The sequence below is a fragment of the Arctopsyche grandis genome, chromosome 1, assembly GCF_051622035.1.
Source record: "Arctopsyche grandis isolate Sample6627 chromosome 1, ASM5162203v2, whole genome shotgun sequence".
NCBI lineage: Eukaryota > Metazoa > Arthropoda > Insecta > Trichoptera > Hydropsychidae > Arctopsyche > Arctopsyche grandis.
In genome coordinates, this window is record NC_135355.1 from 15,060,469 (window position 1) to 15,077,410 (window position 16,942).

Consider the following 16,942-nt stretch of genomic DNA (forward strand, 5'->3'; position numbering starts at 1 on the left):
TCCAGATGGCCCGTCCAAATTAGGACCTACGCGCTCGGGAAAAATCAAGCCGCTCACAGACGAACACTTTAATTTTATTATTTACAAGGAGATTCATTTGCTAAAATTATATCACAGAAGGAAAATTAATGATATTTCAATTCTGTGTGGTATTCTTAACGGCACCATCGACTGTTCAGAGTTGGTGAGTTTAGTGAGCTTCCATGTGCCGGGTAGATCAATTAGATGTAACCATATTTTTTATATGCCCAGGTTTACCACTACTTACTCATTGAACTCAGCTATGTTAAGACTGCACAGACTTGGAAATGAATTGTCCATGGTCGATTTATTCATTGTTAGTAAATGCAACATGAAATCCATTCTATTTAAACATTTTTTTAGTATAATGTAGTTTATTTTGTAATATATGTGTATGTATATGTATGTATACATATGCGTATATACGCATATGTATGTATACATATGCGTATATGTGTATGTATATATTCGTGTATTTACATTTGCGTGTGCATGTATGCCTGCATGTGTGTGCACAAATGTGTATGTAAGCGAGCGTATGTGTAGGTGTATGTATGCATGTATGCATTATTCTAGTTATTGATTTTTCTTTTGTATTTTCATTGTAATTTATTTTATATTTTTTTCTTTCTCCATTTCCATTATGTAAAATGGACATTTTTTTCTTGACCGTAAAATAAATAAATAAATATGAAATAAATAAATTTGACTTTCTCTATATTCGGTGTATTGATTATTTGAATGCATTTCATGTGTTTTGGTGTAGTGTCCTGTGCCAGCATACGTCTAGGGATTCCCCGCAATTAACCGTTTAACCGGATAGAGTAGAGAGTCTAGCAATATATGTAATTACGCGGTGGTTTCGCAAAAGCCATTTTGCGGTCAACTCTTCGTTATTTGTGTATGACTACCACACCAACTTTAAAAGCACTGACCGGGTGAATCGCTTTGAGCCGACCACCCAACCCCAAACGAATGTAAATATTGTCTGCGTCCACTAGACTTCCAGACCCCAGCACCAATCACCAAAAATACGATATATTTTAATTGCACGTTTTATATAATTATAAGTTAATTATGATAAATTTAAAAATAAAGTGCAAAAGGTATATTTTGAGACTTGAAAGAAGGATGCAAGGAACACTTTTCTTAAGAACTTAGCTGCTGAAATAAGATTCTATATTAGTTCCTTTAAGATTCAAGTAAAAGTTCGTAATATCTATTATCTATCTATTTTCTATTTCTTTTGTTGCTTTAAAATACTTATAATTAGTTATTTAGCCAATTTGAAAAGTACATATGATCGCCAGTTACGATATATGTACATATGTAATTCATATATTTTGACATACAAACTGTGCTCACAATATTATACTGGATGTGCCGACTGCTTGAAAACAGTTATTCTATCAACGCTATCGCTATCATTATTGACAAAATTTATTTGATTCATATGTATCTCGAATGAATATTAACACTTCATTTTAAATAATTTCATAAGTGATTTTAAATTAATACGATGAGATTGTATTATTCAATAATTGTTTGACGATATTTTCTGCATGCCGCGGTGTACTTTTGCGATCCAAGTAACGTGTATATTAATGACATTAAGCCCTCAGATAGCCAAATGCACTATATACATACATATCGTGTCATATAAACATATGCATGTGTATGTACGTATGTAAATACATTTTAGCAGTGAAAGAGAAGGGTGACAACAGAGTTAGTAGCGTTTTATGACTGTGCAAATGCATACATAACTTCAATAAACCTCTTATGTGTATAGTATCAACCCAGGAATCCACTCATTTTAATGAGCTAATGCGAAATATTAATAATGATTCAATGTAATTAGTAATTCATATAAACATTGATTGTAAATGTAATGTACATACATTATTTCATTTTGTTGTATGTAATATTGATTCAGTGCTTAAATAAGATCTCAATGTGTACATTTGTGCTTATGAAACTTGTTTTCAAATTTTTATAAAAAAAATATATTTGTATGTAGATATAGCGGAATTACCGAGGAAACTTCGTATCAAAATTAGTTATGTACTTTATTTATTTTTGTCTGGAATAAAATTCTCGTTGATCCGTTACGCAGAAACATTTCCTACAGGATCCGCTCATCAGTGGGGATCGTCAAAGAGGTAATCATTCAATTTGTTCCGTTATTACTTCGTATAACTCTAGACAGATCCGTCATACATAGCCTTAGTTTGAATTTTTTGAATGTTTTAATTAATAAATACGTGTACTATAATAATAAATAAGATTTTACATCACTGCATGCGATATTCATATAAATCGAATGTAGCCCATATTAATAAAAATCATCAAAATAATATAATATAAATAATAAATATCTAATTTAATCTACATATCAAAAAAATAAAACCATTTTTTTCATATTAAATGAAATTTATTCACATTTTCCACGTAAATTTTGGTGCATACTTACGAACACTCTTGATAATAATGTATGTACATATACGTATATGTAGGAAATTTTGTAGCGTGAAAACAACCATTGATAAAAAGGCTAGTAGAAGCTGATTTAATCTAATTGGTAATCAATTGGTAATCCATCAATTTCTACAAGTCTATAAAAATATGTCTAATAAAAAATGAGCAAGGTAAATATTCTCAGTTCTGTAATGTGTGTAAGTTACATATGATACAAATTTTATGTATGTGTACACGTTTTTAAAATATTTAATGGAAAATTCTGCGTATATTCCATTATATATGTATATGTACCGATGGACGATTTGATCATAAATTTGCTTTTCCAATTTTAAAAATTATATAATTTTGAAATCTCATAGTGCTTCCCGCACTGATGAACATAATAGAATCTCATCACATCCATTATCTACGTCACTAAATTATTCATCCCGTCAACTTACGAGTATAAGATGATCTCTTCAGTTCAGTATACTTTCGGACTCTGTAGGTCAAACAGTCAATGTAACAACGTTAACCTATTGAACGGTTCACTATCAGATATATTTGGTTTTTGAGATAGAAAGTGACAAATGGTATTGTTTTTTTTTTGTTTGTGTTTAAAATAATTGATTTAGATACATAATCATTTTTATTGTAAGCAAATATATTACGGTTGAATTTAATACTTTTAATCCGACATGTTCCCACAATTCGACTATGCCTCTAACTCCAATTTTAAAAATTTTATTATATTCTCATTTTTTCCATTGGGCTATTTTTCGAATATCTGGAGTAATAAATAATAAAATATTATTTATTAATAATTAATAAGATAATTTAACTTTATGCTATTTTCATTCGATAATTCTTTCAAAATAGTTTTTAACTTTGTCCTCTCAAATGCACCATTTTCGAAATTAGACAACTTGGCGCTGAAAAGTGAAATAGCCTTTTTTAAAAGTTATGTATATCTATCTATATGTATCTTATTTGGAAGTACCCATTAAAATGTATATGCTGATGATATCAAATCACAGATTTGTTTAATCCTTCCAACCGACCATTTAAAAAAATATTCAACATGCTCTTTAGACGATTAAATGTTTTTTTGCCTCGATACTGAACATGCACTAAATTTTGAACATACATATTTCATCATAATATCAATCTGTTCAAGTCGGTTGCAATCAGTTAATATGTCTGAATTTAATTAATTAGAGTGTGCATTAACACGATCAATATTAAACTTAAAAAATGTAATTATAATTATAATTCATTCATATAATTATAAATGATATGAATTAATATTATAAATAGTGATACAACAATCACACAAATCTAACTTCGTCCAACTACTCCTGCATTTTATAAGATATAATACCATCACCAGTAATTCTATTAAAACCACCCCCAGCAAAAGTAATATAATTAATTATTGCACTATTGTACATTATTTTCTTACGTAATTCTTGAACACGAATATCTCCTCACATTTACTTCAGCACTCATAATAAATGGTAAATAACCAAACTACCACGGAAATGCTCTAAAAACACAATTAAATTATATTTTAACGTTTTATTGTATTATTTATTAATTTATTAATACAGCTTGCACACACATAATTCTAATACATTGGAATGTACGCATTTGAGTGTAATGGATTTGCCAAATATCGGCCCTCTCCTCAATTTGACCTATACATAAGAAAAAGAACAATTGTGTATTGGCGAGTCACTTTTAGTAATTCAATATTAATTTACATCAAAATACAAAAAAAAAATGCAAATCATCGCGAATCAGAATCGGAGTCACAACTCCACAAATCTGGAAACGAATAAATACATATTAAGTATTTTTAAAAAATGCAAATACATATGTACATTGAACATACACATAATAATATATTTCAATTTCAATACTATAGTGACATCTATATATAATATCAAAAAATAGTATTGTACATATATTTTTTTATTTAAAAACTGTAGATGCCTCTATCAATAATTTATTACTTTCAGAAAATGTTGACTCTCACACATAGGAAAAATAACCTGGAAAAGTTTAATAATCAAATGAATTCAAAAAAATCACAAAAGTGACAGTATATAAATATTAAAATTCAGAAAAAAATTTCGGAGGAAAATGGATGATATTTCTGCAAATCACAACGCTGAATCCAATGGAAATTTAAATCGAAATAATGAAGCTAAAAATGTTTCCCCGAAGGATAATAATGAAACTGAAGTTGATGAAATTTTCAAGAAAATGTCACTTACAGACGAAATCACTTGTGGTATATGGCTATTTAAAGGTGAAAGGATTCAATCTCTTGCTAATAAAAAAGTTTTAGTCCTATTGTTTGGACTTTCTGGTTGTTGTTTTTCATCAACGTTTTCTTATTTCAATGGAACCATCACTACAATGGAAAAACGTTTTAGAATATCCAGCAAAACTACAGGTTAGTAATTTTTCTATTTATTCACCATATTCCAGGAGATATTATATTAAAAAATATATATTTATAGGTATAATATCTGTCGGAAATGATATAACACAACTGTTAGCATCAGTAGTTCTCAATTATTATGCTTCACGTGGCCATAGACCACGTTGGATAGCTTTCGGATTATATTGTGTAGCTGCTTTTTGCTTTTTGAATGCTTTGCCACATATATTATATGGACCAGGTACAGATGCCATGCAATTAACATTCGAATACAGTGCTCAATTTGAAAAAAATAGTAATTTTACCAAAACACAACGGGATAAACTGCTATGCGCAATCAAAGGTATGAAAGTTCTAAAATATTTTAAACTAAAAATGATTATAATATTGAATGACTTTTTTTTAAAGATGATGAGACTTGCGACCTGGAAGATGGAAGCATAGTACCACCGATTTTATGGTTCGTTGCACAACTGATATCCGGCTTAGGTGGAATTCTTTATTACAGTCTTGGCTATTCTTATATGGACGACAATATCAAAAAGTCAAAATCCCCTGCTTTCATAAGCAAGTACAAATATTTTCGTCACTCGTCAACTTTGTGTGTAGATAATAATAAAGTTTTATGCATGAGATTGTTTGACTTCAGGTTTGACGTATTTTATGAGGACTTTGGGACCAGCTGTGGGTTATGGTATCGTTTCGATTTGCCTAAAATTGTACATTGCACCCGAATTGACTCCAATAATTGATAATACAGATCCTCGATGGTTGGGAGCATGGTGGATAGGATGGATCGTATTAGGTAGCATGCTGATCGTATTAGCAACTATGATGGCTATGTTTCCTAAAACTTTACCGAGAGCTGCTGCTAGGAGAAAATTGTTAATAAAACATAATAAAAATATGCTAGCATCAAATGAAACGTCGATTAAAGGTTTTTCTTACATACGATTCCAATATAATATTATAATTATCGTTATATTATGTAAAATATGATTGCAGACATGTTACAAACAGTGAAGAGGCTTCTTTATAATGGTGTATACAATTATAATCAACTAGCTTCAATTTTCTACGTTTTTGGCTATATACCATTTTGGATCTTTCTGCCCAAGTATATAGAAATTCAGTATAGAAAATCTGCATCCGTTGCCAGTTTTGTAACCGGATTTGTGGGTTTGGTTTTTGCCGCTCTTGGTATATTAACAGCTGGAATTATAGTTCAAAAATTCAAGCCAAAAGCTCGTTACATGGCTTTTTGGAACATGATCATTGATATTATATCGCTGGTAGGAATCATATCGTATTCATTTCTGGGATGTATTCCAGTCGATGAGCAAATTCCAATCTTTAATAATGGACAGTAAGTATAACGCAAGTCTTTCATATAATAAAGTAAACTGGTAATCAAGTATTTGAATACAGGTATAAAGGTGAAAATTTTTAAACGAATTTCAGATTGCAGAGTAATCTGGCATGTAACATGGGTTGCAAGTGCGATTATGTAAAATTTTCTCCAGTATGTGCAATTGAGTATTCGCACACATTTATATCAGCCTGTCATGCCGGATGCACCGAACAAACGAACTTGAATAATGGAACAATAGTAAGTTTAAATAGTTAACTCAGCAGATATTTTCCCTTAACACTGAATTAAAAAAAAAAAACGTATTTTTAGATGTACCGAAATTGTTCTTGTATACTTATACCAAATAATAATGCTAATGAGAGTTCACAAGTTCAATATGGATCAGCAACTTCAGGACCGTGTCCAGTAGATTGTCAATATCAGTTTTATTCATTCGTGGTAATAATTTGCATATTGAAACTATTCGGTTCTATGAGTAGAGTTACAAACTTTCTAGTATCAGTCAGGTATATACAATTTGATATATTTTTAATTAAATATTCATTTGATTAAAAACGTATATGAAACGAATTTTTTAGGTGTGTAGAAGAAAGAGATAAGACAGTCTCGTTAGGAATTAGTTTGACCATGATTAGTTTGTTTGCGCTGATTCCGTCACCAATTTTCTTCGGTTATATTATGGGTAATTGGAAATTATATTATTCAAATGTATAATATATTCTATTAAACTAATTATTTTTTTTAATATCTAGATTCGGCGTGTCTCGTATGGGGTAAAACATGCGCCGGCACTGGGAATTGTTGGTTTTACAACTCGGCATTATTAAGAGACAGAATCGTGTATACTTCATCGGCATTTTTGGTTATTGGTGTATTTTTTGACGTGGCTATTTGGTGGAATGTTAAAGATTTAAATATGTTCGATGATGGTCTAGAAGTGAATAGCAGCAATTGTAAATTAAAAAGTTTTGAAAGACTCAATCCGGATATCGTAACTGATGAAGACCTTAGAAAAGAAAACGATTCTACTGTGTAAATAAATTTAATATGTATACATGTACGTAATTTTTAGAGAAAAACCGTGTTTTAGATATTTTTAATATATTTTTATTAAAAAAATGTTTTTATTTCACATCCTAAATTTAGCAACACCTACATTTGGCCAAATTTTTACATTAATATAAAAAAAATTTAATTATATTCAAATACTGGTGAAAAACGAGGGTAGACTGTCAATTTTTTTGGAACCGTTTTGGGAATGAAATCAAATAAATTGGCAAAGTCTGATAGGAAACAATTATCCTGGAGTCACATACATATATCCAAGTTCTGACCAGCAATATCGGGTCAGGGATTGAATCCATATCCCATCAGTTGATAGCATTATACGTTAACCACTGAGCTATGTTGCTGGTTTTTAAGTATATATTTTTAAAATACCATAATGATAATTTGTAGGACAATTGCAAAAGACAAATCTACACATAATAGTGCTGCCATATGTCCCGGTACACCGGGACATGTCCCGGTTTTGAGGTCTGTGCCCCAGTGTCCCTGTCCAAGAGTCATTTGTCCCGGTCTATTTAAAATTTACGCATATTAAAAAAATATTTTCCGATAATATTGTACACACAAAATATTTAATATTAATATGTGCCCGCTCATTGGCAGCACCGGAATTTATTTAATTCATTTTTTTTTCAATATATGTATACATTGAGGAATCAAAAACTTAAATATTTCTGCGAGTCTGCTGAAGTCGCATATAATAACATGCTATCCCATTCAAAAAGTAGGTGGTTATCGCTCCTTCCAGCAATTGAAAGAATACTACGGATGTGGGAGCCGTTGAAATTTTTTATCTTAGAAGAAGAAAATTTTCAAAAAAAGTGATAACGGATTTTTTTACAAATCCATTATCAGAACTTTATACCTTGTTTGTACACAGCCAAATGTTTTTGATTGAAAAGAAAATTATAAAGCTTGAAAAATCTATTATAACTGTCATTGAAGTGAAAAATATTTTAGAGAACACAAAAAATAATCAACAATTTTTTCAACGATGGAAACAATTATTTGGCAAAGTGGTGGAAATAAGATCTTTTTTCATAGATGCTTCTCCGTGAAGTAAGTGAAAGGGGTATATTGTTCACGGATTCAATTTACGAGGAAGTAATGTACATATTTATTTATATATTTATTATAATTATAACAATTACAATAATAAAAATAATAACACTAATTAAAGACCGCTGTGACCTGACAGGTTACCCCAATGCGTCACAGCGGTTATATAATAAATTATACAAATTAAAAAAACATTATAAAAAAAAATTTAATTATGAAAAAATATATAATATATGAGTTCATTTATCGAAAATAGCACATGTGAAGATTCGAAAACGAAAGACACAGTGAAAAGCATAATTTAATGTGTTTTAAATTATAAAATGTCATGCATTGAATTCTATTATTATATAAAAGGGAAAAATAGCTGCTCCAAAAAACGAATACATCGGAAAAGTATGATTGGGCAAAGAAGAGCGATGAAAATGAAGTCACCGAAGTCAGGGAAGAGTGAAGGCGAGAGAAGAATGGATGAAATGAAATGTTAAGGTAAGGTTCTCTTTGGTTTTATTAAATTGAATCGTCCATTATATATTACTAGTTTTATGCCCGTTGAAATTTCAACGGGTCCTTTTGGATTGATACATGATTTAAAATGAAGTTACAATATGAATAGTAATAATTAATCGGAATCGGAACTGAAACAGAAATCGGGAATTGGTCATGCCAATTAAATTATGCATGAAAAAATAATCATAAAATTATAAAACCCGAAGTCAAAATCGAAGTCGAAATCAGAATCGGGAATCGGATAAGAATCGGTAAAATCGGGAATGTTTAGGCTTTTTATCGATTCATTATGTTCGGTTAGCGTTAAGACACACATAAACACACAGATTACCGTCTTTATATATATAAAGCTATTTTTTTATATATAAAGACGGTATATATAAAATTTATATAGATAAAATTATTTTCAAATTAATATGTATTTCAAATTAATATTAATATGTATTTTCTTTCAAGTACTTCATCATTCACATAAAAAATATTTAGAGCGGCCAAGTATGTTCATACAATGTACTATTGTATATGTATGTATGTATCTTAGACTAACACTGGATTCCTTGAAGACGGCAGTGGTCCGGAAATTATATTAAATGTCAGATTAAGGTCGTTTGAGTTGTTTGCTCGTAACAGATACAAAATTTTGTTCACACTTCCTTTACGCATCTAAACGTGACAAGCTTAAAATGTTTTTCTCTTACCGTTAATAAACATCTCGTTATATTATTGAACAAATAACGTTGATTCTTAGTAGTCATATACATATTTTAAATTATTAGTAAAATATTTTAAATTCTAAAGTGGGATAAAATATTAAAATAAAATGAGTACAAAAGTGCAAAATAGAAATGAAGAGGAGCAGGAAGACGACTTGAAAGTTGAATTTGAAGAATTTTACAAAAAAATGCCCTTGACTGAAGAGACGACTTGTGGTTTTTGGATCTTCAAAGGACCGAGACTACAAGCATTGGCCAACAAAAAATTTCTAGTCTTCTTATACGGATTAACTGGTTGCTTTTTTTCGTCGAGTTTTGCATATTTCAATGGTACCATAACGACAATGGAGAAGCGATTCAAAATACCAAGTAAAGTTACAGGTAAATATGTACACATGTATGTGTATGTACAGTGATATTGATATAAACATTAATTTAATATATAATATAAATATTAATGTCATTTTGCGTAATCTAGGTATAATATTAATCGGCAACGACATTACAAAGCTCCTGTTTTCCGTTATTCTTAACTATTATGCTTCACGTGGACATCGCCCTCGATGGACAGCTGTAGGACTATACCTCATGTCTCTTTTCTGCTTCATGAATGCTTTGCCTCACCTTTTGTACGGATCTGGAATTGATGCTTTAAAACTTACTCGGGAATATGGACATGATTTCAATATCTCCAAGTCTAACACAAGTTCCGATCAACAAATAGACAATTTGTGTTCATACAAAGGTGCTTCAAAGTTTGTTGATTTTTCTACAACTATACATATGTACATATGTATGTAAACGAATTGATAATTTTTTTGGCCACAGAGCATGCGGAGTGTGATATCGAAGAAGGAAGTATGATGCCTCCAATAATACTATTTGTAGCACAGTTAATTGGAGGCGTTGGAACAAGTCTCTATCACAGTTTGACATTTGCTTACATGGATGATAATATTAAAAAAACCAAATCTCCAATAATATTAAGCAAGTAAAAATATCACATATGAAATAAGTCTAATTGTTTTTCTTATTCTTATTATTATGAATGTTGAAGGTTTTACGCATTTTATGAGAATGTTTGGACCGGCTTTGGGATATGGGATTGTGTCGATTTGTCTGAAACTTTATATTGACCCACATTTAACTCCAACTATTGACAATTCTGACCCACGTTGGTTAGGTGCTTGGTGGTTAGGTTGGCTTCTACTAGGAACAACTTTAATAGCATTTGCTAGTGCTGTAGCTATGTTGCCAAAGGTATTGCCCAGGGCTGCTGCTCGAAAAGAACTTTTAAGAAAAAAAAGCAAATTGATCCAAGAAGAGGTTGAAACAACGTCTTTAAAAGGTTTATAAATAGCTTGGAAATGTTGATTTTAATTTGAAACTTAACTCAAACAATATTATATCTTACAGATATGGCACAAGCTGTGAAAAGACTATTACATAACAAAGTATATTTATATACGAAGCTGTCATCCATATTTTGTATATTTGGATATAATCCCTTCTGGGTTTATTTACCTAAATTCATTGAAATTCAGTACAACAAGTCAGCTTCGGCAGCTAGTTTAATCACTGGAACGACTGGTTTAATTTTTGTGGGAATAGGAATTTTATTAGGAGGACTTGGCGTGCAAAAGCTTAAACCAAAAGCTCGCCATGTATCAATTTGGAATACAATAATAGATGTTATCTTTACGTTAGGTATATTATCCTATGCATTTCTGGGTTGTCCCGCTGTTGATAATCAAATAACGACATTCGATGATGGAGAGTTAGTATTTAACAGTTCATCTATTTATTAAATTAAATACGAAATTAATAATTGAAAATGTGTTAAAATAGGTTAAAAACCAATTTGAGTTGTAACTCTGATTGCGAATGTGACTATGTTAAATTTTCACCAGTGTGTGCCATAGGACAAGTTCAAACATACATAACAGCATGTCATGCCGGTTGTACTCAACAAAATACTCTAGAAAATGGAACTACCGTAAGTTTCTACAGTAAATAATCTGAATAACACACTCAATTTAATGTGTATCAATATTGTTATATTGCAATTGTGTACAGATTTTTAGAAACTGTTCGTGTATTTTGCCGTCAAATAATGTATCTTTATCGATAGACGATGATTTTGACTCAAATTTATTTGGATCGGCCATTTCTGGTCCTTGTGAAACGGACTGTCAATTCCAATTCTACTTTTTTATTGCTATCAAATGCATTACGAAAATGTTTGGCGCTATGGGCAGAATAACATTTTTTTTAATGGCCCTGAGGTAATTATTTTAAACGGTTACTTAAATATTTTAACATGATAAAATAAGTTTTGTTAAATTTTAGATGTGTCGAAGAAAGGGATAAGAGTCTTTCTATAGCACTTTCAATGGGAGCTGTAGCATTATTTGCTTTAATACCATCACCTATATTTTTTGGATACATCATAGGTAATTGTGAATAATTATATAATTATATATAAAAATTCAATTTTAATTTTAAAAATTCAAATTTTAGATTCCACATGTCTAATTTGGGGAAAAACATGCAATGGGACTGGAAATTGTTGGCTTTTCAATGCATCTCTATTGAGGAATAGATTATCATTGATTTCTTCATTATTTGTTTTCATTGGAGTTTGTTTTGATTTATTAGTTTGGAAACATATTAAAGATATCAATATGTTTGATGAATCTACAAGTTTAAAATCAAAAGAAGATAATTTACAACCGAAAGTTGAAAAAAGATTATAAAGTTCAATGAATAATATAATAAATAGCATGACAAAAAATACTTATTTTACTTAATTCTAAACACTATATTTTATTGTAGTAAAAAAATAGCTTACAAAAATGTCAAATGGTTACTCTTATTAAGTACATATATATTTGATTTTATTATTTTACAATACTATACAATCATATATTAAACTCGGCTATTAAGATCGATATGCGACGATTAAGGAATAAGCACAAGCACGAATTCCAAATTTCCTAATATTATTTAGACATGTATTAAATCGATTGAATAGTTGAAACAATAATTTTGAATCAAACTTTTGTAACAATTTGATCCGTGTTTAAAGTCATCAATGGAATTGCGTGAGATGTCATGAAATTATACAAGTAAAATTCTTGAAAAAAATTGATTTAGACATTCGTGCTCCTTCGTGCTTTTAGTTCGCTGACAACGTTTCTCTGGTGTTGTTCCCTTGTCAATGGCTGTTCTTCTGGTGTACTGTATTCAATACTTTGAACAAGGGTAGATGCTGCACTTCCAATATTTGAACTTCTAACGGATGCTCTTGCTGGTGTTGCGAATCCAGAATCCCTTGCTTCGGGTATGTGAGCTAGTCTCGACATTTGTTGCATAGGCAAACTGCTACTATCATCATCGTCATCCGTAAAAAGTTCTACATTTTGACATATAAATACGATTACGATATCAAAAATGGCAGAAGCTAATAGCAATCCTGCTGTCAGATAGCTGATGATATCTCCGAACTTTTCACTGTGTAAACTGCAACTATAACCATCTTTGTGTGAGAACTGGCAAGTCACGTCTGAAAAACAATCGAAATTTTATGAAGTAAATATTTATAAATCCATTTGATATTTTATTTGATGCTTGATATGCATACCTGAAACAAATTTATATAAGATTTTTCCGGGAACATGAACTAAAATTCCTGTTAAGAAAAGTTCAAATCCTATAGCCATCGCTTTGTCTGTATGATAAACAGCTCTGAGATTTATGAAAAAATTTGCTACATATCCCGAACCTAAAATATAAATATAATTAAATTTAAAAATAAAACTCAAATTAATTTAACATTACTAAAATCATAATATAAATTAAATCACCTAAAAGTGCAGAACTAATGACAGTGAAAGCTTGGAACATTTTATAATGAATAGCACATTTTGCATTGTTACAAGCACCTTCTGAAGCTAGTGTTGGACGCGGAATAACATTTCCATAGTAAGAACCGCCACATGAACAGTTGGAATATAGCCTTAAAAATATTTAAAAAAATTATAAATTCTAGAATTTTGAACATATTTTTCAAAAAATTATTGAAAACTTACTTCACATCGTTTATATAAGTTATGTTTTTACAACCAGCATAGCAAGGCGAATAATAAGTACCGCCATACCCTTGTATGCAGACCGGTTCAAATACATTACTATTTTCCATACAGTTACAAGAAGAACTACAGTAGGGAGCAAGAAACTTTTCCTTGAATTCACCAGTGATTTTATCCTTTTTGCAATCCATAAATCCATAAGAAAGACAAAATCCCACGACCATCAGTGTAGTTAAGACACACCATATTGCTACGCATTTTGTTCTCGGTCTCACTTTAGCTAATATCAAACCGGTGACAAGCATAGCTAATGTCATTATTGGAGGTTTAAGTATGGTAATCACAAGTCTTGACGTCCATGGATCTTGAAATCCTTTGCCAACTATTGGTAAATAATACTGAGCCTCCATGAATTTATCTTCGTACCATGCGAAATTTTTTATTCCCATCTCCAACAAAACGGTGGCAATTGCATTTATTATAATTATTTTATTGGTAACCAAGCGTCTAAATGTCGGGAAGAAGTCTGCAAAATTCAAAACAATTAATTTTAATAAACTTGCATAATAAAAACCGACAAACATTTTTCTTACCTGTTTTAGGTGTAATTTCAGAAATTTGCCTTTCTACTGTATTACGAGTGGCTATGTCGAAAATGGAAGCTGCTGTTTGTTTTAAAAGTGTATTCATTAACTTTTTTGGAAACGTTGCAATAATTGTTCCCATTAGTATTAAAAGAGATCCTAAGATGGGATAGCCAATCCACCAAGATCTTTCTCGGTTCAGGAACGACCATGCCATGAAGGACCCGAATTGCAGAGAAGTCATCTTAACCGATAGAGCAGATGCTAAAATCAAATGATTTTTAACAAGAATTTTGATTAAATCATTGGAAATGTATGTATGTATGTTTATGAATTACCTATGTAAACAGGACTGTTTATTTGCTCCACATTATCATCAATGTAAGAAAATCCATGTGTAAAAAATGAAGAATTCGCCAGTGCTATAAATAGTTGTAATATGAAAAGGACCACCAGAGTTATCCAACAATACTCACCGTCATCCGCAACAATTTCCAATTTAGAAAATGGCTTCGGAAGATCACATAAATTGGACGCTGTAAATGTTTATACCGTATAGAATAAAAATAAAATTTAAATTAAATATATTACAAAGAAAATATTTTTACATGGAGCTGTTAGTATTTGTGTTTGGTTTCCACTATTCAAGTGTTCCAAATACGGTATGAAAACCAAAAAACAGGAACATCCTTGCAAGCATGTCAGACCTCCTAGCCATGCTATTCTGTTTATTTTATTTCCCCAATGAGCGACTATCAATACGAACACTCCTTGAAATATCTCGTTAGCAATCAGAAGCCAATCTACGTATAATTGCATAAGATTTTACACTAAAATTACGTAAATTTGTTTTATCACGGAATATACAATATATGCATACCTATAAATTCATTGGAATAATTGAATATTTCGCCGACATATCTAACTGTTGATGCAAAGTAGGCTTGGGTAGATCCTTGCACTATTCCGAGAATGATGAAGAAGAATATGAAAATTTTTGGTGTAGCAAATCTCTGGAAATAACTTGGGAGACAGCATGGAATAGCGGTGATTCCACAATCTATTGTATCTGTAATTTATGATATTATATAATATTAATGGAAGACATGTTTTAATATCGATGTATTTAATCTATGTAGCTTCCTTAGAATATAAAATACTGAATCACACATGATTAATGACAATAACTATTTTTCTTATCACAAACTCACTTATCACTCGTTATCAAAACCTGAACCGAACCAATTATTAAAAAAAAATAACGTATTTAAGACGGTACTGTCAATTTGTATTATTATTCAAACATACCTTGTCTGATATTGGATGCTGGTGCGGAAAATTCTCGTCTATCAGAATCGCTTCTATAAAGCGAAGTTGGTCGGATCATTTTTACGATGATCGATCAAAACCAGTCCCACACTTACAAATCGCAATCTACCAGTTTCAAGAAGATTGGTTTACAAAATTCATTTCACCGAACAACACAATACACTACACTTTTCACAGTACTGAATTAATTATTCATAAAATAATGAAAATAACTAATTTACTTCTATTATATAGGAATAACAAAAAAAATGTCATACGATTGTATCCTAGTGTTTCACCTGTAACGTGTTATTTCTATCTAACGTGGAATTAGGCCGTATCATAAATGATAAAGATTACACATAGATAACTGGTAACTTGATATTGTACTCGTACATGCATTGTACATATAAGAAGTTTATTTGAAACAATACAGATGTCGTTAATTATATTATAGCGTTTTTCATCAATGGACCTAGTGGAAAACTATTGTCGTATTTTGCTTTGTACGTAGTAACAATGAAATTTTATGATCATTCGAAAATTCGAACTCGAGATTTTGACTAATTCGAACTTATAATCGACCACTGATTACGTTTTCATGATGAAACGTGTGTGTGTGTTTCTGTGTGTTAGTATGTGTGGCTGTGTATTTTGGGGATTTTTTGAACACCATAAGTCCTATCGAACCGAAACTTAGTATCGATTTTTTATTTTTAAATATTTTTACCTCAACCGAAAATAGTACTTTTACTTTAGAGAATTTAGGTTTTTTATGTTTTTCTCAGAAACGTTTTAGTGTATTGAAATGAAATTTCATATTTAGAAGTTTAAGCTTAATTCCCAGTTACATATAAAATTTGGTGGCAGTTTACTCTTGTTTGATTTTTCTTCCACTATTTTTCGACCCTTTAAATATGTGTGCTCGTCACAAGAAAATTCAAGTATAATCCTTATATTAACGTGATGAAAAAAAAATCATTTAATTTAATAAACCGAAAGTGGGATATTTTTTCCTCTTAGAAAAGTCGAAAATGTTGTGACCACACCACTGAACGTATCAAACTTTTTATATTTGCAAAAAATTTATATTTGTATTATTTATGTACTAAATTAGAGTTGATAAGGGTTTGTCTAGAATTTATAAAAACAGAAGTAATAATCTTTTTTAAAACAATATTTCATTTTTTTAAATTGAACTTTTAAATTATTTCTTCTTGATATTTTATTTTTATAATATTTAAAGTGATGTTAAGTAATAAAAAAATTGAATAAAATCCGACAACCAGGAGTAAAACTTTTGTCTT

At 30.4% G+C, this 16,942-nt stretch overlaps 3 protein-coding genes across 3 annotated transcripts; 2 read left to right on the forward strand and 1 right to left on the reverse strand.

Annotated features, from left to right (window-relative positions):
* Positions 1-5,585: 5,585 nt before the first annotated feature.
* LOC143918116 (solute carrier organic anion transporter family member 74D-like) lies at positions 5,586-7,413 on the forward strand. The gene is made up of 6 exons (XM_077439829.1): positions 5,586-5,867; positions 5,936-6,296; positions 6,392-6,539; positions 6,612-6,808; positions 6,881-6,984; positions 7,055-7,413. Exons 1-6 carry the CDS (start codon positions 5,594-5,596, stop codon positions 7,336-7,338), a joined length of 1,368 nt encoding a protein of 455 aa, XP_077295955.1. The 5' UTR covers positions 5,586-5,593; the 3' UTR covers positions 7,339-7,413.
* A 2,121-nt stretch (positions 7,414-9,534) lies between these two features.
* LOC143923025 (solute carrier organic anion transporter family member 74D-like) lies at positions 9,535-12,440 on the forward strand. The gene is made up of 9 exons (XM_077446495.1): positions 9,535-10,033; positions 10,131-10,397; positions 10,481-10,639; positions 10,710-11,000; positions 11,069-11,429; positions 11,501-11,648; positions 11,729-11,937; positions 12,002-12,105; positions 12,173-12,440. The coding sequence occupies exons 1-9, from the start codon at positions 9,760-9,762 to the stop codon at positions 12,406-12,408; spliced, it is 2,049 nt and encodes a 682-aa protein (XP_077302621.1). The 5' UTR covers positions 9,535-9,759; the 3' UTR covers positions 12,409-12,440.
* Positions 12,171-15,967, reverse strand: Oatp33Eb (Organic anion transporting polypeptide 33Eb). Its single transcript, XM_077446487.1, has 9 exons — positions 15,636-15,967; positions 15,208-15,396; positions 14,936-15,130; positions 14,666-14,863; positions 14,337-14,591; positions 13,744-14,269; positions 13,519-13,670; positions 13,296-13,436; positions 12,171-13,217 (listed from the first exon to the last, which is right to left on the reverse strand). The coding sequence occupies exons 1-9, from the start codon at positions 15,712-15,714 to the stop codon at positions 12,805-12,807; spliced, it is 2,148 nt and encodes a 715-aa protein (XP_077302613.1). The 5' UTR covers positions 15,715-15,967; the 3' UTR covers positions 12,171-12,804.
* Positions 15,968-16,942: the final 975 nt, after the last annotated feature.

What these genes read in the sequence shown, in the direction of transcription:
- LOC143923025 (XM_077446495.1), top strand. Translation starts at nt 9,760, where the DNA reads ATGAGTACAAAAGTGCAAAATAGAAATGAAGAGGAGCAGGAAGACGAC. An exon ending in TGAAACAACGTCTTTAAAAG is followed by an intron (nt 11,001 to 11,068) that starts GTTTATAAATAG and finishes TATATCTTACAG; the next exon opens with ATATGGCACAAGCTGTGAAA. An exon ending in ATTTTTTGGATACATCATAG is followed by an intron (nt 12,106 to 12,172) that starts GTAATTGTGAAT and finishes TTCAAATTTTAG; the next exon opens with ATTCCACATGTCTAATTTGG.
- LOC143918116 (XM_077439829.1), top strand. Translation starts at nt 5,594, where the DNA reads ATGAGGACTTTGGGACCAGCTGTGGGTTATGGTATCGTTTCGATTTGC. An exon ending in AAATGAAACGTCGATTAAAG is followed by an intron (nt 5,868 to 5,935) that starts GTTTTTCTTACA and finishes ATATGATTGCAG; the next exon opens with ACATGTTACAAACAGTGAAG. An exon ending in AACTTTCTAGTATCAGTCAG is followed by an intron (nt 6,809 to 6,880) that starts GTATATACAATT and finishes CGAATTTTTTAG; the next exon opens with GTGTGTAGAAGAAAGAGATA.
- Oatp33Eb (XM_077446487.1), bottom strand. Translation starts at nt 15,714, where the DNA reads ATGATCCGACCAACTTCGCTTTATAGAAGCGATTCTGATAGACGAGAA. An exon ending in ACAAATACTAACAGCTCCAT is followed by an intron (nt 14,864 to 14,935) that starts GTAAAAATATTT and finishes AAACATTTACAG; the next exon opens with CGTCCAATTTATGTGATCTT. An exon ending in CATTAGTTCTGCACTTTTAG is followed by an intron (nt 13,437 to 13,518) that starts GTGATTTAATTT and finishes TTTATATTTTAG; the next exon opens with GTTCGGGATATGTAGCAAAT.